The 25,441-nt window shown below is 39.0% G+C and overlaps 2 protein-coding genes across 2 annotated transcripts; one reads left to right on the forward strand and one right to left on the reverse strand.

Annotated features, from left to right (window-relative positions):
* Positions 1-897: 897 nt before the first annotated feature.
* naaladl1 (N-acetylated alpha-linked acidic dipeptidase like 1) lies at positions 898-9,678 on the reverse strand. Its single transcript, XM_085427042.1, has 19 exons — positions 9,269-9,678; positions 8,945-9,117; positions 8,406-8,527; positions 6,820-6,939; positions 6,204-6,396; positions 5,974-6,067; positions 5,775-5,879; positions 5,421-5,506; positions 5,215-5,334; positions 5,052-5,137; positions 4,865-4,928; positions 4,542-4,609; positions 4,074-4,162; positions 3,410-3,503; positions 3,008-3,089; positions 2,565-2,738; positions 2,260-2,347; positions 2,064-2,156; positions 898-1,429 (listed from the first exon to the last, which is right to left on the reverse strand). Exons 1-19 carry the CDS (start codon positions 9,676-9,678, stop codon positions 1,231-1,233), a joined length of 2,460 nt encoding a protein of 819 aa, XP_085283168.1. The 3' UTR covers positions 898-1,230.
* A 2,774-nt stretch (positions 9,679-12,452) lies between these two features.
* erap1b (endoplasmic reticulum aminopeptidase 1b) lies at positions 12,453-22,978 on the forward strand. The gene is made up of 19 exons (XM_085426125.1): positions 12,453-12,815; positions 13,126-13,636; positions 13,984-14,122; positions 14,308-14,442; positions 14,629-14,749; positions 15,084-15,238; positions 15,681-15,794; positions 16,006-16,137; positions 16,367-16,498; positions 16,627-16,710; positions 16,845-17,002; positions 17,792-17,871; positions 17,984-18,167; positions 18,429-18,585; positions 20,013-20,197; positions 20,291-20,452; positions 20,556-20,696; positions 20,995-21,076; positions 21,229-22,978. Exons 1-19 carry the CDS (start codon positions 12,779-12,781, stop codon positions 21,397-21,399), a joined length of 2,880 nt encoding a protein of 959 aa, XP_085282251.1. The 5' UTR covers positions 12,453-12,778; the 3' UTR covers positions 21,400-22,978.
* Positions 22,979-25,441: the final 2,463 nt, after the last annotated feature.

Raw genomic sequence — 25,441 nt, forward strand, 5'->3', positions numbered from 1 at the left:
GACAAATTAGATTTACCTCCGTGTAACTTACAACAAAGCATATTGGATGGATTAAATGAGGGTGAATAACACTGTTTAAATTTTAACCAGATTTTATAATTTGGCTAAACTCTTTGATTTTCTTTCTTGTTTAATACATTTGCAGTTTCAGTTTTGCATTGTGAATGAATTCCTGGAAGAATCCCTGAAGGAGAACGTGTGAAAGTACCTCTTCAGCCTGTTTCACTGGGTTTGCAACACTTGTGTCAAAGTATTTTTGACCCCTGCTGGTAGGGGTCAGTACTGCAGCTCCACCATAGGCACTGGCAGGAGGCCTATGAAGTGCTCAGGTTTTCATTGACTTGTAGCTTGTCAGTACGATTCAAACTAAACCACGTATAGATAACTTCAGAATTTCTTTTCCAGCTGTACCTTGCATACAAATGATGTAACCTCTTTAAAACTCAGATCATCATCTTTTATTTTATGCCGATTGCCATAAAATCCTTTATAATTCTTATGTTGCTGATAAGATAAGATAAGATAAGATAAGATAACCTTTATTAGTCCCACACGTGGGATAGGGACTCATCACACAAACCTTTGCACCAGTATTTCCGAGTAAAATTTTATTGCTCCATGTGCCATTACACCATCCAATAGCATCAATGGAAGTTTTTTAACCATTCCTTTATGGGCCTTAAATCCAGTTTACAATACAGCATTCTGTATGTTTGTTTTTCCTAATTATGAGACAGTTGAGAAGTTCAGGGGTACAACTTTGTGGGGCGCTTAACAAATAATAAAGTCTTGGCACATTCTCATTACATATGTTCAGCTGTTACTGTTGTGAAAATATTACTGACAAATGTGTGGGAGGAAAGTGGCACCATATGCTCAAGACTCAAAGCTTTCTTTTGAAAAATAAAGACAATATTTATATCATACATTTATAGGATACAAAACCTAGTTTTCTACCAAAGAAACCAAAACCATCTTTGCATTTGTAACCAAAAGAGAAAAATTAAAACTGTGGTCTAATCTCCTTTGATAAGATGTTCCTGCCTCATGGTGACTAGTGCCCCAAACACATTTGCCTTTCAAGTTTTCTTTCCTCCATTTTTATTCATTCATTTCTGAAAGACTGCATAAAGTAATCAAAAACAAAACCAACCTCTATTAACAACAGCTGGTATACTTAATCTTGCTTAAAGCCATTGGCATTTTGATTAAATTCCTGAGTTAGTGCAGTTACTTCCTCCAAGTTTGAGTCTGCATGTCATCAGTCAGTGTGCTGGCGGCACCCAGTATGGCTTGGCTTAATACTGACAGGTGGTAGTGAACTTTGTCCCAGTCGCTGGCCTGCCCTGATGACTCAGCATTAGCATAGGCATCAGCTAGACCTGGGAAGGTTTGTTTGCCAGCACTGCTTGAGGCCCAGATAACATGCCTGTGTAACACACAACAAAATAAAGATTAGCTCAACAGTGTTATCAAATGTGTTTCTGAGTTACAATGAAACAAACAATTCACTACACTTGGTATCTCTTGTCAAAAGACTACTAAATGTAACAATCAACAGAGCGTAACAGCAGCCGGCCAAGATTTAACCTACTGGCACTGCCATATTCAAATCACTAGTACTGTTAAAACACATTGTCTTAATTCCATGTGTTTACCTTCTGCATATTGTTCACTAGCTTCTCCCAATGGCTCCTTGCCCCAGAAATGCCGTACTACTGCATTCCATGTTTGTGTATCACTGTTACTTCTTTCACTATAGGTATTAACAACTATGCCAGCTCCAGTGGCTCCATAGACTTTTGCTGTTTGTGGGGGTTAAAAAGTTACTTAAGGCCTGAGGCCTTATCCTGGTCCTATTTAAGATAGTAGGCATAACCATTGTAATCATGTCTTGATTAACATGTTATATTAACAGTGGGACTTCACTAACCCCCACAATCCTTCTTCTCTCATTGTGTACTGTGTCCTGCATGACACAGAAGACTCCACTAGGCACTATAATTTTATTATTTTCCAAAGCCACAGAAATCTCTGCGCAATCCACTGGGCCACATTCTTACCTAAATCCATATTTATCTGGGAAAGCCAGAGGGTCCAAGAAAGCTCGATCCAGAAGCATGAGTTGGTCATTGATCCATCTAACCTTAAGCGGCCTGAGGAAAAAGACATGGTAAAGCAAAGGGGGCTGGTATTCATTTCTGTTTGAATGGATGTGGATATGACTGTGCACATACTGTATGTAATGTGTGCACCTACGTTTCATTTGCCAGGTCTGGACTTTGAATCACCTTCTCCAAATTAGAAACTGCAGCACGAAAGCTGGTCACTGCATGTTTAAGGGGTTCTGAAACGAGATACAGATGATTGCTGTCACCCAGTGATGATTGTATTCTTTTATTCTCTCTAATTACACTTGATTATTGGGGTAGAACATAGATATACAAGACAAAACATAGATGCACAAGACACTTTCAGAGGGTATCATTAAAGTATAAGATGTGTTACCTAGCTCCAAAAAGATCCCCTCCCCCCACATCTCTCAAAAGATCTCCTGTACTTACCCATTGAAATGTTCATAGTTTTAAGTTTCTGCTCATATAGGTTCAAAGCAGTGCTGAGGTATTCCTCCAGACTTTCAGCATAGTCAGCGCAGTTTAATGGCAGGATCAAGCTATCAGCCAGTCGGATCAGGACATTTCCTGCAGTCCTGGCTACAGCTTGATGACCAACAAAGCCTACAAGAGAAGGTATGAGCTAATGTTATAAAGGAATAATTTGATTCTTTTCAGCTAATTATTTATTTTCAGTGATCAAATCTGAAAACAGAAAAACCACAACTCAGAAAATATTTTCTTGAGAAATGCAACGCTTTTTCTTTTTCTTCCATTGCTGGCAAAATATTTTCCTGTCATAGCACTATGACAGGAAAGGGGTTAGACAAGGATTCATTTATTCTACTTACTGTGCAAGAAGTAGACTACTAGGGGGGAAAAAAAATTCTCACCAGGATCAATGTACTTTGAAGCATAGTCAAAAGTGTCATATGCTGTGTGATATGCAGGATAAATCCGAGCATTTGTTTTAGTCTGTGTGAAGACAAATATATATACAATAATAGTTACAATATTATCTTAATGAGCTCAGTTAACACCTGCCTTCTCCTAATATATGTGAATGCCAAAATAAAACACTTTTTGCAGCTTATTTTGGTTTAAAATGTACAATGAACAACTGGCTTCAATGACCAGAGCATTTAACTGTATCTATCATTCTTATTTTTAATACACAATCAGTACACGCTAGTTAAAGCACATTTACTGCGACTGCACAAAAAGGCTCTAAAAGCAAAACTGTGCAGTATTATTCTGTCTATGTGTCAAATCGTGCAATCGTACATCTTTAGTACCTTGTCATATGTGTATGACATGTCCATGGAGGTGATTCCTAGATAATGGCTGAAGGGAGCATAATCACTTCCTGCTCCTGTCAGATATCCCATCCTGTTGAAAGAAGACAGACAACATCACATTCTGAGGTATTTCAGCAGGGAGACATAGGATAGAATTAAATATGAATAAAGAACACTGCAAAATTCTGTGAAAGTACATATCACAAAGAAAGTAGGACTTGGCCAACCAAACCAACTGTCTGTTAGATCATTTAAATGATTATGAAGACATAGAACCAATAAAACTAAACAAAAAATCTAATTCTGTGTCTCATACATTATTGTGAATACACAACATATGCAAATTGCATATCTTAATTGCTTCTGATTAGGCTTTTTTGTTTGAGGAGCATTTTAAGCTCAGATTGTGTTTTACAAGTCTTTTACATTCTAACAATGAACCAGCTAACACTACTGTGGCCACTGGTAATTTATTAAAAAACTAATATGTTTATATCTGAAACATGCGGAATAAAATCTATGATGTCAATATAATATCTAGTTGTTGTTGGGTTTTTTTTTAAACTTTCAAATAGAGAAAAGTGATTTTGAATAGAATCCCAGACAACTGTTCTTCCAAGATTCAATGCAAGATTAACAAGATATGGCTGCAGTTTATTACCTGGGAATTAATCCATGGGTGGGGCTGGTTTTGTTTGTGTACTGTAACCAGTTGTCATACACAGATTTTTCGTGGCCAGGTGCTTTAACCTAGAAAACAAAGGTCAGTGTTGCAGTAATTCATATGATAAATAATCCATCTTGATTGACAGACTATTGCAATGTAAAGTCGGAAAGATACTCTAGAATAGTCTAGGACGGGTAGAGATTTTTGTAAAAATGGATAAGTGCCTGTAAATAGGACCAATACCTACAAGTACGAAGACCTATCAGATGCTTATTGGGTTCAAGTTTCACTAAAATCTAACCAAAATGAGGAAACGGTAACGATTCTTGTGAATAACGGTATTGGCGCCTCACTATCACATAAGCTCATTGATTCTTAATTGATCCAGATTAGCTAAAAACCACACTTCTGAGCAGTAAAAGTCTTGGTTTTGTCTAGATAGTAGTTTGTCAAAGGGCTCACCTGTTTTGCAGCTTTAAAGATGACATTCTGCATTGATGGCATGCCTGAAGCTCCGAGAGTAGCATTAGCTGAATAATGCAAGACAACAATTGTTTTGCAAGAGCATCACTATTAAACCTATAAATTCATCTTAGGTGTGTTAACACAGCGTTTCATTTCATGCAGACTATGTGCAAAAGAATCAGATTTAGGTTTATATTTTTAACATTTCTTCAAAAACTCCAGGAGCATTTTTTTTTCTGTTAGCTGTTTGTGTCGTACTGGCTGATTGGAATACATTTAAATTTACTTCTGATGTACAGGTGCAGTGTGGAGCTTCTTACCAAATACTGCAATGTCCACGTTTATGTAAGCAACACTTCGTTCACTGAGTGCTGCAAAGTATTGCTGGAGCAGAAACAAGAACGAGGTCAAGTGTAGAAGAATGTGCACTTTATATCTTTAACACAGATGGCCATTTTACACATTGCTTGGAGTTGTGGGTAGTCTTGTGGATAAATTGCAAATCACCTCTGTGTATTCTGCAGACCCAATAAGGCCAAACTCCTCAGCTCCCCAGCTTCCAAAAATAATGGACCTGCGAGGCCTCCAGGTGCCTACAATAGAGAGCCACAGAGGTCAGCCTTTATCGAGAACTCTATACAAACAGTCATTCATTCCAGCTCCTCCTCACCCTGTTTGACCATCTTGCCCAGCACCCTGGTAATTTCCAGCATGACTGATGTGCCGCTGCTTGGATCTATCGCACCATGAACCCAACTGTCCCTGTGGTTGCCGTATATCACATACCTGTCTGTGGATATAAACACAGCACTTACACAAAATAATCACAACATCAAAACAGCTGATCTTAAATTGCCGATCCAACCTTGGTCTCACCTGGCTCCACACTTCCTCTGATAAAACCCATTACATTAGAGGAGGGTTTCACCTCTTCATAGTTGTAGATGTCCAGTTTTACATCACTGACATGAAAGGCAACACAGAAAAGGGACAAAGAGGCTTTAACTGCTGCTCCAAAAACATGTATTTGTATAAATGGAATTGGTTATTCAAGTGTAAATCATCTGACATGAAATTGTATAGTGAATAAAAATGATCAAGTTGGCTGGCAATTAAATGTTTACTACACTGATTCTAAATTATCTAATTGAATTATTCAAAAATAGTTAAGTTGGAAAGGTCTGTAAGGTTTTTTACTTTTTAAAACTTTTTACTTATACTGTTGGTTACCTGTTGGTGAAACTGGATGTAGGTTTGAACCCTGGACCACCAAAATTGTAGGTACAGTTGAATCCTCCTTGCCATGCATCTGGAGCTGGTTCTCCTCCCAACTCACTGAAATGACCAATGGAAAAAATATATTATTAAAGTAATCATCACCTTTGTTAGGCTGTATCACTTAAACATGCAGATCTATCTTGTCACAAACCAGATCAATCGATAGGCGTCCTCAAATCCAATTGGTTGAGTTGGAATAGGAGGAATGCCTGTAATGTCTGTGGCATTGATTCTGTATGTTTCCTCTGTAAAATAAATGATTACATTTAAGAATTGAAATAATAAAAAAGGAATTAAACATGATTTAAATTTCCATAGTGTATGTGTTTGAAGCTATATAGCGTGTATCTTTTTGGCGTGTGGAGAAGTGCAATGGTTAACCTTTGGCAGCCAAGTGAGGTGTCAGCAAGTCTCCAAAGTCAATGTTGTAGGAACCTCTTTCCACGCCACTGGGTGGCATGTACCAGGAGTGAGGATACGTCTCATTGGCGTCTGACATGAGACCATCGTTCATGTCCAAAGGATCTGTATAGACAAGCACTCCAACGACGCCATATGGTGCTGCATTGATGGCCTGGATGAGACACATAATGCATTTTGTAAACAGTAATTTGTTGGTTTACACTTTTATTCTTTTATAATTTACATTTCAGTTGTCATCAAACCTGTCCACTCTAGAGGAATTTGAGCTGCAAAAGTGCTATATTAATAAAGTTAGAATTTACTAGAAGTGTGTGGCGGTAATCTTCTTTTTTTTTTTTTTAGCTCACGTGATGTCAGCGTATCTTAATATAAAAGTTTGTGACTACAGAATAGTGTTTATGTAGATTAGATAAAACAATTATGCCACTTGTTAAAGTAAGAGTTTGAACTAACATGTAACTAGTGGCAATAAGAATTAACCCTGTTGCTTAGTTGATGGTTTTTGCTTATAACCAAACAAAATTGGGCTTAAAATGTACAAATCGGTGATTTAATGATGCATTCTGAAACTCACTTTAGCCGATCTTCCTGCGCCACCATATTTGGTGATAGCAATAGTTCCTCTGAGGTCCACTGTCTTGTTCAGTTCGCTGTAGTCACTTGGCTTCCCCTGATTGGCATAAACCAATTTCCCCTAAAACCATGAGAAATAGAAACGCTCTGTGAGCAACAGAAACTCAAAAAAGTGAACTGATATGAAGAAAAGGTGATTTAAATCTTTCTGTAACCAAATTTTAAAACATTTAATGTTTATGTAATGGTCTGTTAATGCTCCTCTTTTATTTGCCACTTACATTTTGTATCTTTGCTAGTTTGCTTCCTGTCTTTGTCTTTTTTACCCCTTAGTCATTCTCTGCCTTTCCCTCATTGGCTCATAGTCCAGAACACTGTTATCATCAATATCAATCTGGTATCAATCTGGTTGTTAGTAATCAGTTTGTGTACTTCACAGAATCACTGTATGTCCCTGTTTGAACCTTTATGTAGCTCTTGGCATTCAAGTGTTTTACTATTATCTTAACTTTGCTTCAGTTTCCCCTGACTTTACTTTTGCTTTGCATTTTGCTGCCACCTTCAGTTGGAGTTCGTTTGCCTGCATGTATTTTGTATTGTCTCTGGGGAAAGTTTTTTTTTATTATTATTATTGTGTGTTCTGCATTCATAAAGTGAGTCGGGCTAGAACAGTCTATTTTCCTAATCAGGGTATCATTTTTTTTTACTGCCATGAGAAAGCTTGACAGTGATACAAATCTTTACAGACTGGCTCTTGACGTTTTGCTAACGCAGTCTACATCATAACTCGTGAAATTATCAGTACTTGGCAAGTCTATGAAAGACATTTTAGCCTTGAAGTTGATGTTGAGAAGTTTATGGCACCAATAAACAAGCGCTATTGCCTAATTTACTGAAAAGTGTGACACTAAAATAATCTGTGATTGTAGCATATTCATTCATTTATTTATTTTTCCATTCAATGTTAAATTTTCCCATAATATTTGTCAGAAGTAAATCCCATCTCTTTTACACCTGGAAATATTTGTGTCACATACTCATTCCCTGTTTGTTTTTAAGGTTTTCACATAAACACTCTATGTGAACTAAACCCAACACTGTTAGCTTTTGTTGCACGGCAACTTAATCCTTGTTCAGAGCAGAGGTTTTTAAACATCTTTCTTGAATATTCAGTCATGTAGCTGCAACAGTTAAAAGTATACTGACTGTATTTCAGTAAGCATACAACGTGCAGCCTCAAAGGTTACAACAAGTAAGCTAATTATGACTATCATGTGATTTTATTATTTTATCATTCTTTCAGTAATTTAATGGTCAGAAATGGTGTAGGAGTTCCATAGACACAGAATATTTCAGTGTTTGTGCACAAACACACAATAAAACACTGGAGGTTTCTTTGAGGACTGTTTTGCCAGATTGTCCCATTTCAGAAACAGGATGAAAGCTGTTGGTCAACTCTGTTTGGTTAATGAGAATAAAGCAGATATTTTAAATGTAATATAATTGATGTGTCTTCAGTTTTATTTTGAGTGATTTGCATTTATAAGTTAAATTTAGTGCTTGATGCGTAAGGCTGTAGCTTTTTACCTTTACATGTCCTGCAGGGGAGTATGCTGCGTACGGCTGAACCACCTCAGGATCGCTTTGGTCCGGAGTGTAAGGCTTTTCTTTTTCTCTTATTGTGTGCAGCACCGTATTGGTTGGGCTCACTGAAATTAACAAGTCATGGTGAAAGGTCTGTTTGTGAGACATCAGGGCGCTTGCAGATTGAAGAGCTTCTCAGTGTTAGAAAGAGTGTTAAATACAGAGAGTGGATAGTTTTCGCTTAATACCAGTTTTCTTGGTATGTTGGATTGAGTATGGAATGGAACTTTCTTAAAAGACAAAATACGTATGTATGGAAAAAAAATATACAATATAACCAAAACGTAACAATGTAAAAGTACTTAAAGGATTTTGTCTTCCATGGAATAATCCTATGAATGCTGATGGAGCAGCTTTCACTGTAGTTAATCATACCGCACAAGCAAACTAAACCATTCCTTCTTATACTGTAATGTTTACTTTGACCAAGATAATGTAACCATTCCCTCTGTCATCATGCTTTTCACAAGCATTTCACTCACCTACAGTGACTGTATTAGGGTTATTTTTGTCAGGGAAGGACAGGTAGACCCAGTACTCCTCTCTCCAGGCCTTGTCTAGTCCAGTTTCAGGGTCTTGCCATCTCTTAAGCATTATCTGTACAGTCTCCTCATCTCCAGCTGTGGTAGCCATATGGGGCACTTTTGTCAGGCTCCTGTGAAGGAAGATGAAAGATAAAACTTCAATGGCAATTTAGCCTTTGAAATACTTGAATGAATGGTAATGGTATTAAATTATACTCTTTGGATTTTAAATGAGGTGCTGGTGAGATTTTATAACATTGTTTAAAAAATAAGGAAACTGACCTGAGATTTTCCTGAATCTGAATGTTGTCCACCTCCGACATGAACTTCTCAATGAGGCTCTCATCCACATCCTTGGCCACATCTTTCAGCCACGATGGTGCAGAGGTGCCGCTCTTGGCAATACCAAAGTGACCAATTAGGATGCCTACGGTCAGTACGGCAGCACCACACACAACCCCAATTATCACCTGTTTTATCATACTCTTCCCTGAGATGAGATCCTCCTGTGAAAAAGTCTCTTTGGACCTGAACCCTGACAGTGAGTCTTCCCCAAAGATCTTTTTTTTGACCTGTAAGCTTTTTATGAATCCCGTCTTATGTAAGACAGCATTGTTAATTCCTGAATGTAATGACAGTGCAGCCCCTGCAGTCTCCTCCCATAAGACATGGTCATTGTAAAGTTTACTCATTAATGTTTGCAGATGCGATGGACTTTATCCCTTCATGTGTAAATGTGTGAGGGGACTGAAAATCATTTATTTTCAATGTTTGCACACCTAAATCCTTTTCTTCTTTTCTTTATAAACATGTCATTCTCAACCCAATTCTCAATTTCTTAACTTAATTTCAAGTCAATTTATGTATGTATATTTATATTTAAAGAATTCTTAAAGTAAAAAATATATAAGAGTTAGAATGTTGTTAAAATGTAATTTAAAAACTATATTAACAATATAAAGATTACAAGACAAACAAAAAATATCACCAATAAAGGAAAATCCACTGAAATCATTAAATCCACGTAGGGTTTAATGCCGAAGTTGTACCAAAATGGGAATGTCCAAATATTCCTAATACACAAGAGATGAGAGACTGTTGCCTGTGTCTATAAATAATGAATGGATGGATCTTGTGAGACTACGGTGAGTTATTTGGTATCAGTACTAAATAAACACAATCTTTGTTGGGACTAATGACTTTCATGCATGACTTCCTGTTACTTAACTGCATCATGATAGCGCGCCAAAAAAGGAACCTGAAAGATTCGAATTTTATGTGGAGAACAAAAAAAAGTACACAGTAACGTGGACCGATTAAGAAAATTGGTCACATGGAACTAGAATAAACTTGAACCTTTTGCATGCTTTGTTTCATTTTAAAATGTACTGTTTGAATTCAGAGGTAAGGAAAGAAATAAATGTGTGTCAAAGATATGCAGAAATCCTTCAGCCCTTAATGTTGTCGTACAACACATTAACTAAACATGCTTTGCATGCAGGCTGTTTTCGACACTACTTTGTAAAAGTCTTGAACAATTCCTCATTTCTTTATATTTTGCAGGGAAGATGTGAATAAGTGCAGTGATCTATTGAAACAGGTAAACATAACTGGAAAAACAGTTTATAAGGCAAAAACAGAGTTTATGCTGACAAGCTTGAAAGTCTTTTTGTACAACCACCTTTATTTTTCAATATCCCAAATATCACTGGCTGAAATGCCAAATGAAATGCCAAAATGTGCAACTTTGTAACAAGAAGCTAGTAACAAAGTGCCTAAAGATGCAGTGGGTTCTTTATTAAGCTGTCTGTTATGTGCATAAGTCAGAGTTTAGTGGCATATGTGGAGGTAGATTTCTTTTCTCATGTATTAATCACATATTTAATCATATCACATTAGTTATAGTAATATCACTTTCTCACTTTACTATAGTAAGAGCACTCCTGTCACTAGTTTGCATGCATGTGGAATGTTAACACAGTTTAGGTGACGGCTAAGCAGAAAACAAGGTCATAATTCTCTCTGTGAGGGAGAAGGTATAGCCCCCCCACCCCCCCCCCACCCCCACCCCCCCGTGAGAGAGGCCAACATGTAAGAGTTTGTGGAATGTTCTGTTCTGTCTCTGTATATAAGATGTAAAGGCAGTGGCCACAATTCAGAGATAGTCCTAGTGTTTCACTGGGATGCTCTCTCCACATTGCAATGTGTTTATTAAACCCACTTCAAATCAAGCTCACTGGGTGTGTTGCAGGTTATTGTTTTTTGGGGTTTTATTTTTTGCCTGTCCCATTTGGTTCTTTAGCTGTCAGAATTGTTGTCTGAAGACCAACAAGAATACCCAATGAATTTACTTTACCAAGTGGATCATCGCGGCCTTGCCGTATTGGTCCATTTGATCGACCTTTGTTGTTATTATTTATTTTATTTTCAGTTGTTACAGATGGGACAGACATGACTAGGGGATAGGAAAGGGAGGAAGAAAGATGAAGGAAAAGAAAAACAGAAGGGAAGAGGGACAGTGAGAAAGGGTGCTTAAAAAGAGAAAGAGAGAGAAAAAAAGAAAAAAAAACCCTCCTGGATCACCTGTTGAGAGGAAAAGAAGAGAAAACAAGCAAATAAACAGAGCAACATAATAAACACAACACCACCGCATTAATCTAGCTAAGTGTAAACAGCAGTAAATACTAAATATTGAATGTTGTGGTGCAGCACCCAGGACCGACAGCGCACAATGTGCTTTGAGGTAGCAGCCAAGAAAGGTGTAGTTTATGTCTATGGACAGTGAACATCTGTGTGCACACCTGTGTGAATCAGCGCGCTTGTATTCAAAAGGTTTCCCCATTGCAGGTTATTGTTAAATTTTCCACAACACTTGCAAATCTATCAGTCACACACATTTATACTCAGATGAATGCATCAGAGAGCAACTTGGGGTTAGTATCTTGCCAAAGGATATTTAACATACAGCCTGGAGCAGCCAGGGAACAAACTGTCTGATCAGTAGATGACCTGCTCTACCTCCTTAGTTACAGCCACTCCATGAGCTTGAGCTCAATTAATTTTAGTATTCATGACTCATTTACTTTACTTGTCATGTTCAACCAGAAAAATGCTAACAATAATGAAAGATTTATCACTCAGTGACATACACTGACACCCAAAGGGTACATGTGGTCCATAACTGTAGACCTGTAGGTGACCATAGCGTACACTACTATTTTCTGTCTAGAACTGATCCTCACTGAGGATGGATCAGTGTTCCTCAAAATAAATAAACTTTAACACGTTATTTAATCTCGGATTCTTGCAAAATGTTCGACGAGGACCAACTGAAAACCAAAATACAAGAGAGTTGAGACAGTAAGCGCACGGAAATAACCGTTAATCGAAGCAACGTTGCCCTCTAGTGGTTAAATATATTTACTGCGGGGGCTGTAAACACGGAAGTTCCTGTTTCCGTCCATTTCCTATACAAATTGCTCGTGCGTTTTGTCCCCTTTTATTGTGATGGTGGTGTAACACAGTCAGTAGTTTAAAAATGTGCACCAGAAGTGTTTGATAAAGAAAAAATAGGCGGTATGTTTTCATAACTCACAGCTGGAATATAAGCATGAGCTGCAGACATGACAGGATACCCTGAATTTTAAGCGTCTTTATCAGGTCTTAGACTCAGAGTTACAGCCACAGCTGTAAGTGAAATGACCTAAACTGACACCTCAGCTTAGTGAACCTTTCCTTCGTTTTCTCCCAGCATGCAATTCCCCCCTTTCTGTGTTTCACTTTCATTTTTCAATGATTTCTGCTGAAGCTGCGTGCAGGAGACGAAGCGGTAAGTTAGCAATTTTTTACATATAGCTCACATAATTTATAAAATAATGAGAATATAAGATAAGATGCTTTATGGCTTCTGAAAATCTGAGTCATTTTGACTGCATTGTAATGCATGATTATACAACGAATCCATTTGTGTGAAATCGAAAGTAATGCTTTTCCCGGTCCTTTGTCATGTGTCATAAAGTACCATGAGAAGCAGTAGTTTGTTTGACAGTCCAGCTATCCTGAGATGTTCGGTGTTTGCTGTGTGACACTACAAGTAAGCGGAGAAATATTGCATTTAGTTTTCTGTGTTTGTATTTCAGGTCCCGCCTCTGTTGTCACCATGTTAGTGGCTCCTCTCCTGCTGGTGCTGTTCGTTCCCTTTTCTCCCTCATCTGGAGCACAGTTACCAAATCAAGCCAAGGCCAAAGACCTCCCTATTGCCACCAATGGTCAGCCCTTCCCCTGGGACCGCATGAGACTTCCCACAACCGTCACTCCACTCCACTATGACCTGGCCATACACCCCAATCTGACCACCCTGGACTTCACTGGCGTTGTTCGTATTGAGCTTGATGTGCATGAAGACACCAACACTGTCATTCTCCATGCCAAGCAAATGCAGATATCCGATGTGTTCCTCTTGGCACCTGAAGGCATTAAGCGCCTTAAGGTGTTGGAGTATCCTCGCTTCCATCAGCTAGCCTTGCTGTCAGACTCGGTGCTCATCAAAGGTAGGAAGTATGAAGTTCATCTGGCATTTGCTGCCAACCTGTCTGACAGTTTCCATGGTTTCTACAAGGGAAGCTACCGCACCAGCAGCGGGGAGGTCAGGTAAGGCCACGAGGCATTTTGAATGTTCTCTGTGTTTATTTTACTAATAATACTAAATTTCTCTTTTGACAAATAACTAAAATAACTGAAGAACGTCAGAGAAAAAAATGAATGGCATCCTTGTTCACCTCCATTTTATTGGCTGTTATCGGATACTGAAGTAAAATCTTCCTTTTTGCAACAGAGAACAAAGAGTTTATTGTAAATGTAGTGCAACTTTGGAATTGGCTATAAAATCAGTGCAAGTAAAAGCTTAAAGTTCACCAAAAAAAGATTATTTAGTGCTGAAAGCTCCTAATCACACCAGCTTTAATCCACTTTCACTTTGTGCTTAATTACATTTTCAGAGTCCTGGCGTCCACGCAGTTTGAAGCGACTTTTGCTCGTGGAGCCTTCCCCTGTTTTGACGAACCCGCCTTCAAAGCCAACTTCACCATACGAATTATTCGAGAGCCACGCCACATAGCCATATCCAACATGCCAATGGTAAATGTAGACTGACAAGTCCCAGTTTACTTTAAGCATAAATGAGTAATTACCAGAAATATGGATTTATTAAAAAGAACAAAATAGCAACATGCTTATATACATATGACTATATATGCACATCTGCAATATTATGGACCTCTCCTTTCTTTTCTTAATTATTAAAACACACCTGTGTTTCTCAGGTTAAAACTGTGGAGTTGCCAGGTGGTTTGCTTGAGGATCACTTTGACACCACTGTGAAAATGAGCACTTACCTGGTTGCCTACATTGTGTCGGACTTCAAGTCTGTGAGCAAGACGACCCAGCATGGTGTCAAGGTGAGATGCACACCAGATGCTTCTTATTAAAAAGACTTTTTTTAGTCAGCAGTTTGACTAAAATACTTTGCATAGGTACTGTATACATCTCCACGGTGTGAAGCATATCAGACGTGTCATCTAATGACTGTTGTACTAACTGAGAAAACTTGCTTGTTCTTTGTTCTTTACTGTGATTCCCTTCAGATTTCAATCTATGCTGTCCCTGAGAAGATCGACCAGACAGCCTTTGCACTGGATGCTGCTGTCAAGCTGCTGGACTTCTATGATGACTATTTTGACATTCCTTACCCACTTCCCAAACAGGGTCAGTGGAAATCACATTGTGTTTCCATGTTAAGAGACAGACACTGGTGTAGCAGTTGTTATTTTGTAACATATTACAACAGCAAGAAAAGACTTGATGAGTCATAAGTCTCTGTCTGCTTCTGATCCTTTACTCGCCTGTGTGGAAACTGTGCTTTGTGCACACATTCAGGATCACATGATACCTCATATCTCAACGCTTTGACAGGACAAATATGTAAATTTAGGTGTAGACTGCTCTGTAGATGTATCAGAGGAGAACGTAAGCCATACCTAGTCGAACCGTGAGGTGACATGACTGTACCACATTATTTGTGACTGTGTTCCCTCTGCAGACCTGGCAGCTATTCCTGACTTCCAGTCAGGTGCGATGGAGAACTGGGGACTGACCACCTACAGAGAGACCGGCCTCCTCTTTGACCCTGAAAAGTCATCAGCTTCAGACAAGCTGGGCATCACCAAGGTCATCGCCCATGAACTTGCGCACCAGGTAGCTGCACTGATTCTGTTTGTTTTAAGTTAAAAGTAAAGCATTAGGGGATGGCTAGGCTGTGCAGACAACCCATGTGCTATAAGGCTAATCCAGAGGTCTGGGTTTGAATCAGTGCCGAGGCCATTTACTGCATGTCTTCACCTGGTCTTTCTCCCAGCTTTGTCTTTTCTCTTCAATGTTCTGTCACAATAAAGGCTTAAAATCTAAAAAATAAATAAAAATAAACTCATTCGTGTCAAAGTTCATCAGTCTGTACCAAGTTTTCCAAGTCAGAGCTTTACAAAGAAAATTTGCTTAAATTTATTGTCAGTATGATTGAGCGTAGCATGTGCAGTAGATACAGGTTTGTTTGACTTTTCAGTCGTTAGTACAGTATAACAACACTAAAGGTGAAAGAGCATGTTTAATGCTGTTCTTGCATGTTTTCCTACCTGTCCAGTGGTTTGGAAACCTGGTGACGATGGAGTGGTGGAATGACTTGTGGCTCAATGAAGGTTTCGCCAAGTTCATGGAGTTTGTTTCTCTCGACATCACGTACCCAGAACTTCATGTGGTGAGACTTTGAAACTCTATTTAAAACTGACTGATCCCAGGTCCTATTGGAACATACAGATCAGTTAAAATGATTTACTAAAAACCAGAAGGACATTAAAGTCACAGTCTCATAGTTTTAGTAGTGTACATTAGCTGAACAACTCCTATGTTTTGCTGGATAAGGCTACAAAGATGTGCATAAACATGATTCCATCCTCTCATTCTTCCAGGATGATTTCTTCCTGGCAAAATGTTTTGAGGCTATGGAAGTAGACTCCCTCAGCTCTTCCCACCCAGTCTCCACCCCTGTGGAAAATCCCACACAGATCCAGGAGATGTTCGACGATGTGTCATATGACAAGGTTAACCTCGGCTGTTACATTCTGTTTCATGTTTCTGTACTTGTGTAGGATATTGAAACTAACAATCGTCTCAGTATTTCATCATCATGTAAAATCTGTTAATATTTGACATAAATTAGATATTCCCAAAGCTGAACCCACACTGTGCAGTTGAATCAAAACACTGAAGGACTTATCTACGTTTCATATTGTTCCTTTTTTTAGAAGCATGTATGTATTTTGTTTTCAGGGTGCATGCATTCTGAATATGTTGCGGGACTTCCTCACTCCTGAGGCTTTTGAGATTGGCATCATCCGATACCTGAAGCGCTACAGCTACCAAAACACTGTGAACAGCCACCTGTGGGAGAGCCTGACCAATGTGAGTGATGTGTGTGAGCGGTCTCTCTTTTAGAGGACTGATTTTTCATCAGTCATTTTTCTTCTTATGTAACTGTGAATGCTGAATGTGGCTCATCGTGATACGCGTCTCTGTTAAATGTGCTTCAGATCTGCAGCTCACATGATCTGGATGAAGGTCGCCTGAAACACACAGAATTCTGCTCTAAACGCAAAACTCAGTCCGGAGCCTCGGTAAGTTGTCGTTTGATGCTTGGTAGCAAACTTGTTCAACAAAGCTCTCTGATTGTGAGCATATTTTAGCAATTACAATAAACTCCTGTGACGTTGTTGTATTTATACAACATTATGTTTGTCTGTATATACAGAAGTGGTACTCTGGTGATGAGCTAGACGTCAGGGCCATCATGGACACCTGGACTCTGCAGGAAGGCTTCCCACTGGTCACGGTGGAGGTCAGAGGTCGGGAAGTCAGGCTCAGTCAGGAGCGTTACTTGAAGACAGACGACCCCTCCCCGAGTGAAGGGTATGCTGTCAGGAGCGTTTTCTGTTACAATGCAAGTTTACAGCATTAAGCTGTCTTCAGCCTGGAGCGTGCAGGAAGCAGGGTGCAATATTTAAACTGTAGTTTACTGAACAGTTCCTGTAACTGTGTAGCTGTCTTTGAAGCTTACAGTGAAAAATCATCACTTTCATTTCTCCAGCCAATAATAGTCTTATGTTTTTACCCCTCAGCTGTAAAAGGTTGATGGGGCGGTGTGGACAACTAAGTTTGTGAATGTGATAAATCGAGAATGAGGAGACGTTGGAGCTTTCAATTGATAACATAAGTGTATCTACTAAGAATATTGGACAACTTAATATCTCAGTGACCTCAACTTAAAGGTCAAAGGTCAGAGATCCAATTTTCCCAAAGTATTGTGAATGTGATAACTGAAGAATACAGTAGTGTAGGATTTTAAAATTGATACCATAGTTGCATCTACTAAAAATCTCGGATGAGTTCTATTCTCAGTGACCTTGATTTCAAGGTCAGTGACCTCTGACCTTGAACTCACGGTCAAGACTTGAACTTGACCTAAAAATGAAAGGTCAGAGGTCAGGTTTTCTGAAACTCTTGTGAGTGCAATAACTTGGCAATGTAGGATTTTGAAATTGATACCATAGGGGTGTCTGCTATGAGGCAGAGGGATCACCCTGGCGGTCTCCAGTATTTTTATTGTCATAATAAACAGTTTGACAGTTGCTTATCTTGATTTAATCATGATTAAACAAAGACATTACCTTTTAATTAATCATTATTTTGTGTGTCTAGATTCCTGTGGCAGATCCCGCTGACGTACAAGACCAGTGCCTCCAACACCGTCCACCGCTTTCTGCTTAAGACAAAGACTGGTGAGTACTTGATGACATTGAGCCTTGGTTTTCTTTTAAACGGCAATATTCATTTAAATTTCACGAGTCATCATCACTTGAAAGCTTCTCTTTACTCTTCTGTCTTGTTCAGATGTCCTGTTCCTGCCAGAAGAGGTAGACTGGGTGAAGTTCAACGTGGACATGAGTGGTTACTACATGGTTCATTATGCAGGCGAGGGGTGGAACTCTATTATCAAGCTGTTGCAACACAGTCACACAGCCCTGAGCGGTAATGACCGTGCCAACCTCATCCACAATGTCTTCCAGCTTGTCAGGTCTGTTTAAACATTGCATATTAACACCAAAATTAGCTGTCTATCCTTTGGTATCTAGTTTAAGTGAAGCAGTCTGATATATTGAGCTTTGCAGGAAAACAAAGTATTATACATTCCACATACATTGCTTTTTCCCTACTCTTTGTTCTAAAGCCAAGAATTTTGAAATATATCAGCTAAAATTATGTTTAGATCCAAGCACACAGTATGCTAGAAAGGAGAAAAGGGGAGCAGGATGTTTACCTGACATCTGTCTTGCAGTATAGAGAAGGTGAGGCTCGACACGGCTTTGGAGCTGTCGCTTTACCTGTCCAGAGAGACCAAGATCATGGCTGTGACTCAGGGCTTTGGAGAGCTTGTGCCGCTTTACAAACTGATGGAAAAGAGAGACATGAAGGTGCTGGAGAACCAGATGAAGGTTAGTTTGCTGGCACATTACTTGGCACATTATACCAACATATGTGACTCAGTGACATAGTGCGACCAAGCTCAACAAAGCACAGGCCCAATTAGGGAAAAAAAGAATAACCTTTGCCTTTACAGTAGTTTAAGGTAAAACTATACATTCACCCATCTGAATTATTGACTTCAGGTGTTCCACGCATATCAACCACTGGACTGAAAAAGAATAAAAAGGCTTTGACTTTGCACATGTTTTATAAGCCGAGTGCCCCAGAGTGCAATATGATATGAAATATTATGATAAAATTTATTGTCCAGTCTGGGAAATTTGTCATGGACTCAGGTACTCAAGATAAGTTATCTTGAGTACCTGAGTCACGAAACAAAAGTACTGTCCCAAAATCAGTGTAATGAAAGATTCATTTTGTATATAATTTAGTTTATAATGTGAAATGTCTAAGAAGCAGGGTTCACACTATATATAATTTCAGTTTGTTAGAATTTTACAATGGATGTGAAAAGAGAAGGTTTACAAGATGGTAGTGATGTTGGGAGACAGTGATACTTATTAAAGAGACAGGAGGCGGAGATGAAGAATGGACCGTTTTAGAAATTTCACTTCTTAACTCAAGCAGTTTGGACACAAGGATAGAAAGGTAAGGCTGAGGTGGTTTGGACACGAGCAGAGACGGTATAGTGGATATGTTGGAGAGAAGATGCTGAAGCTGCCCTGCAGAAAGAAAGAGGAAGACCACAGAGAAGATTCATGGATATAGTTAAGCAGGACATGCAGAGGGTTGGTGTGACAGAGGAGGATGCTAGGGAACGCACGAGATGGAGGCAGATGGTGTGCTGTGCTAAACCTTAAAGAAAGCAGCTGATTTCTGTCTAGTCTTGTCTAATCTATACTCATAAATACAGAAATGTGAAAAAGTGAGCAAAAACAAAGTCATGCTTTTGATTTATTAGTGACAAAATATCATATTTAATATCTGTTAAGAGCTATTTCGCTTCTTAATTCTTTTTATTTATGTCTCCACATTATTAAGATGAATTTGTAGTGATAATTTTCTATTTCAGAAATGACTAAAATAATTAATATTCTGTTAAAAAATTGAAGGTAAGGTAAGGACCAGGAAAACCCTGATACAAAGGTATCACTTTGCTAGTATACCCCTGAAGTCATTCGCTAGTCTTACTGCATACACTAAAAGCAGTGAATCTATGGTACCTTAAATGCATTTTCCTGTTATTTTCAACCATGTCCATTGTGATTATGCAATAAAACTCCAATTTAGAAAAACTGGTTAAATTTTTTTTTTTGGTTCAAACATCGTTCGAGGGGTGCCTGACGTTCCTCTTTGCAGGAAAACAAACATACAGTATGTGGATTGTAACTGTATACTCTCTAAGGAGGATTTAATGTCTCTTTTTGTTTTTTAGAGCTATATTGTAGATTTGTTCCAGGATTTGATTGACCAGCAGGAATGGAATGACTCCGGCTCCGTGTCTCAGCGAGTGTTGAGAAGTTACCTGCTGCTGTTTTCCTGTGTCAGGAACTATGCTCCCTGTGTGACCAAAGCCACCCAGCTCTTTAACCAGTGGAAGGACTCTGATGGCACCATGAGGTTTGGAGTCATAGTCAACAATAGCACAAGAAAATCTGATTTTACTATGTATATACATCTGAACTGAAAGCCTCCTTGTTTTTGTTTTTTTAGCCTTCCTGTTGATATCACCATGGCTGTGTTTGTGATTGGAGCTCGAACACCAGAGGGCTGGGATTTCCTCTTTGAGAAGTACCGCCATTCGCTGCAAATGTCGGTCAAGAGCCGCATGAAGACTGCCATGGCTGTTAGCCCACTGCAGGACAAGCTCAAGTGGTGTGTAGATTATGGGAACTGGGACACATCAGTATTTCTTAGCTAAAGCTAAGGGGATATAATTACCCCTGCTCTCCCTTTACTGTTCCCTTTGTGTCTGCAGGATGATGGAGCAGAGCCTCATCGGTGAGATAATGAAGACTCAGGACCTCCCAGACGTAGTCGTCTCTGTCAGCAAGAACCCCCATGGCTACCAGCTGGCCTGGGACTTCCTCAGAGCCAACTGGCACACTATGATCAAGAAGTCAGTCAGCCCATCACACACATGTTTTATCATCCACAATACACCATCAGCCTTAAATCCTCAGTCTTGTCAGTTTTGCACATATTGATACTTTTGTTTAGCCAGGAGAGAGCACCGCCTTTGCCAAGAGTATTAAAATTGGCAGAATAGCCTATAGTATAAACTTTATTTGTATACAGAAAATGTTGTTTGTTTTTTATTTATATATTGATATGAAGTTATTCCCTAACAAAACAGGGAATTCTATCACTGGTTAAAAAAATCTGAACTTTGGTGTTTGTTTGCTTTGATGTCACAGGTTTGACCTCGGCTCCAGCACTATATCACACTTGGTAACTGGGGTAACGAACCAGTACTCTACTAGAGAGATGCTAGATGAGGTAAGTATGGCTGCATGTCTACATGGGTGTTCATTATTTCGATCAGAAGGCACGTCCGTATTTCGGATAACAAGAATATTGCCTGGATCTAAATATTAAGGACGCTGCATCTAGAATGTCGATCAAAGTCTTCCTCCTTCACACCGACTCAGGTACGAAGCTTCTTCGGCTCCCTGACAGAGGAGACGGGCTCAGAGATGAGGTGCATCCAGCAGGCCTACGAGACCATTGAGGATAACATCCGCTGGATGGACAAAAATCTTCCTCTTCTGCAGGCTTGGCTGGACAAGCGCAACCGACGAGTGTCTCATGAGGATTTATAGCTTCAGGAAGGTTAAAATAATGAATAGTGAATAATTACAAACAGAAACAAATCTGTGTAAACTCAAACCACAAAATAGATGAAGTTGATCACAATGACGGTTGTTTTTCAGCTCAAGTTTGTCTATAATAGCAGTAAGTCCTGACTTAAATTGGATTTTTTTTGTGTCAAAATCACTTTAAATCTCTACCCAGTCCCACAAGTTTACAAAAAAATGAGCTTGCTTTGGGAAAGATTGTGGGTCATTATAAGTATTATTTAATACCCTGAAACTGACTGACCACACTAGTGAGTTTTTTAATTACACTTGTTTAAACTACAGCCTAAAAAAATGTTAAACAGGTGCATTTCAGATCCAAACAAAACTAATGAACCATTCTAAGAACGTCCTAAAAGTCAGCTCGCTCTCCAGTCCAGCTGCATTTAACCCTCTGTGACCAGGTTTGCTTCAGTTTGCTTCAGCATCTCTCCCTCTCTCTCTCCCTCCCTCCCTCCTTCTCCCTCAATCTGCTGATGTGTGTTTGTGTTTTCCTCTCAGTTTCCAGCACACCTGCTTTCCAAAAAGTTTCACAATGAAGTTGATTTTACAGTTTATATGGGCTAATGGGAGACTTTTTTTTGCATGGAAACCAATCATACAGGAGTCCAACTAAATCACATGTGAGATCTGGGGCCTAACTCTTAAAGTGAGCACAGACACAATATGTTTAACCATTCATTCAACAGTGTAAGTGTGCCAGGGAATGTTACACAATGATCAAACCGGTCAAACCGTGCACAGGCATGGTGCAAAACAACATGTGAGCACACTAACATAACAGTCCTCAGTAAGGGGAAAAGCAGCCTTAGCATATAACATAATTATTAAATGAACCTATTTGTTGTTTGTAATAGTCTCCTTTTTTCTGAAGAAAAGAGCTTGTTTTTTTCCACAGAGATGTTTGTGTGTGCTGAGTATGTCTTTGTGCAAGTGTGTATGTTTAACTGTGAAGTTTAAATTCTGTTTTGGCTGGATGAAGTCACAGTTGTTGCTTTTTAACAGTAAATGTTGAATTCTGCTTCAGTGCGAAGCAGCATAAAGATTATACGATGTGATATAAATAGTGCAAAAGAAATGCACTGAATGTCTGACTTAAGTTTTTTTGATGAAAAAAAACCTAAAAATGTGGGCATGTCTGCGAGTGAATGCTGCAAAACCAATGAAACAGACAATGTAGTGCGCTGCGCTTAATATATTTTTACAGTTTATTGGTTGTCGTTAAAAGATTAGATTACACTTCTGTACGTTTATATTTTTCCACAGTTTGGGTAAATTTTAATACTGAGGAGCTAAACATGGATTCCAGCGGCGCTGGTGTGTGTTTTGGTACAGTTTATTTAAATGAGTAAGCTCGGCAAGACAAAAAGCACTGTAAGAAAAAATGTTTTATGTGTGTGTGTGTGTTTTGTTTTCTTTTTGGTTTATTGAACAGAGTAGCATATTTCCATCTTTATGCTCCTGTTACTAAAACCGTTGTTGAAAATGTAAAGATGTGTGTTGGTTTGATTAAACGTTGGACAAATAAAGTTTTTCTTTTGAACTATAATGCATTTTTTCTAACAGCATAGTGTTCTAATTATATTAGTAGTTTGATAAGGGTTATATGTTCGGTCCCTGTGAGTTTTATGGATATAACCTTTGTATCTCCTCATCCCTCTGATCAGCAGGTGTTCTTCCAGTTTGGGAGTGTTTCCTGTTGAATTTTGGGCTTTCTTCTCAGACACACAACAAAAAGATTTTATAAATTAGGATCAGCGGTGTATTAATCCTGCCTATAATAACAGCTAATATTGCTGCTCTGAAAGACTCACACAACAGTGAGTCTTTATAGAAGTGTAAAATAATTGGAATAAACCTTTTAACAAGACTCGTCATGACACAACACCTGAATGCATAGTGAAGGAAAAATCTGATGTTATTAAGCTAAGTGTGTCCAGATTAATTACAAATTGTTACATATTTTAATATACCTTAAAATGACGACTAATGAATCATCAGATTTAACTTCTCTTGCCCAGAGGTGACAGGAAACACGATACTATTATAAAAATGTTTTATTCCACTACTTTCCTTACTTTCATTTTTTCTTAGGCAGTAAATTTCAGCTAAGAACTTGTAGATAAACGTGTCTCTTTCTCTTTTAAACTTCTAATGCTGCCATAAATTCTTTGGAGGGACCTTTAGAACATACTAATAAAAGACACTGATCAACTGACAAAACAGAAATTCATAGAAGTCTGCTTATAACGGGTAGGCAACCTTTCTGATGACGAGTGCCATTTAAAATTTCCTCAGAAGTCAGTGTGCCATATGATTGCATTAGCAATAAATCTAATAACGCTCTATATTAGGAGTCGGCAACCCTGGGCACGCGTGCCACAGTTGGCACGCGAAGGGTTAAGTGATGGCACGACCATAGCTGGACTGGCCATCGGGCATACCTGGCATTTGGTCGGTGGCCGATGATTTTTTTTTTTTGTAACGGTATATAATGAAAGTGGTGGATTGGCCAGATGCTGGTCGGTGTGTAAAAAACGAACTCAGTTGTTTGGTGGTGGCTATGGCGAAGCTTCCACAGATTCGTTAACATTAATAAGTGGTGGATGCCAGCAGGCGGATGAGAGAAAGGGGAGGCAAGAGGAGAGACCCGAGGCAGCCGCCGGTCCGAGTGTCAGGTGAACTGAACTTCAGGTAAGAAGTTATGACCTGCAGTCTACCTGGGTTCTAAACCAACTTTAGGTGCAGTTTATTTTCGTTGTGCAGTTACAATAACTGTACTGCTAGCATGACGGAGAGTCTATACAGCTGGGTGGGTGCTATGATGTTACTGATAGTGAACTTTATTTTATTCACAAGGTTACTTAGTAGAGTTTCCAACCATCCCGTAAAAAGACGGAATCGTCCCGGACTTCAGCTACAATGAAAAAGACATAAAGCTGGAGCTGCACAGCTGCCTCTTCTTCTCTCATTCTCTCCCCTCTCTCTCTCCTGTTTCTACTTCAATCATGAAACTGATCAATGATCAGCTGATCGGCTTTTCTCTCTTGTTTGTTTATCGCCCACTTTGTGCCAGAAAGAGGAAACCGCCGGATGTCGCGCTAAACTACAGCAGAATGTTTAAGCTTGATCAGCTGTTGTTAGAGTTTATTTAATATTTCTTTCTAGTAGCTGATGTTTGCTGGAGCCACAGCTGTAAAATCTGCTGGTCATGATATCGGTCTGGATATGTGGTGAGAGGGAAACGTGCAGATGAAACCAGGAGATGTCCTTACTGAATCATCAGAGCTGAACAGGTGATGGAGAAACAGGTTTACCTTTTAGGTGACATGAATGAGTTGAAGGGTTGGGTTGAATATTAACAAACATGCCATATTAGCCCAGTTTATTTCTCTTATCAGTGGTTCTATATATTGTGTAACTGTTCATATAGAGCGTTATTAGATTTATTGCTAATGCAATCATATGGCACACTGACCTCTGAGATAATTTTAAATGGCACTCGTCATCAGAAAGGTTGCCTACCCCTGCTCTATATGAACAGTTACACAATATATAGAACCACTTTATAGAATTATATTTGTTCGCAGATGTTGGCAGCTATCAGCGAATAGTTATCAGCTGTTTTGAAACAAAAAACAGACACTTTTTATCCATAACAAGAACTCCCCAACAGCAAATGAACTGTACAACAGAAAATACAAATCCTATTTATGGTCTCCTCACAACAATGATAAGAGAAATAAACTGGGCTAATATGGCATGTTTGTTAATATTCAACCCAGCCCTTCAACTCATTCATGTCACCTAAAACCTGTTCAGCTCTGATGATTCAGTAAGGACATCTCCTGGTTTCATCTGCATGTTTCCCTCTCACCAGATAACCAAACCGACATCATGACCAGCAGGTTTTACAGCTGTGGCTCCAGCAAACATCAGCTACTAGAAAGAAATATTAAATAAATTTTAACAACAGCTGATCAAGCTTAAACATGCTGCTGTTGTT

Source organism: Rhamphochromis longiceps, linkage group LG12 (assembly GCF_057381845.1).
Source record: "Rhamphochromis longiceps isolate RC_006_pf linkage group LG12, R_longiceps_female_GT1.1, whole genome shotgun sequence".
Taxonomy (NCBI): Eukaryota; Metazoa; Chordata; class Actinopteri; order Cichliformes; family Cichlidae; genus Rhamphochromis; species Rhamphochromis longiceps.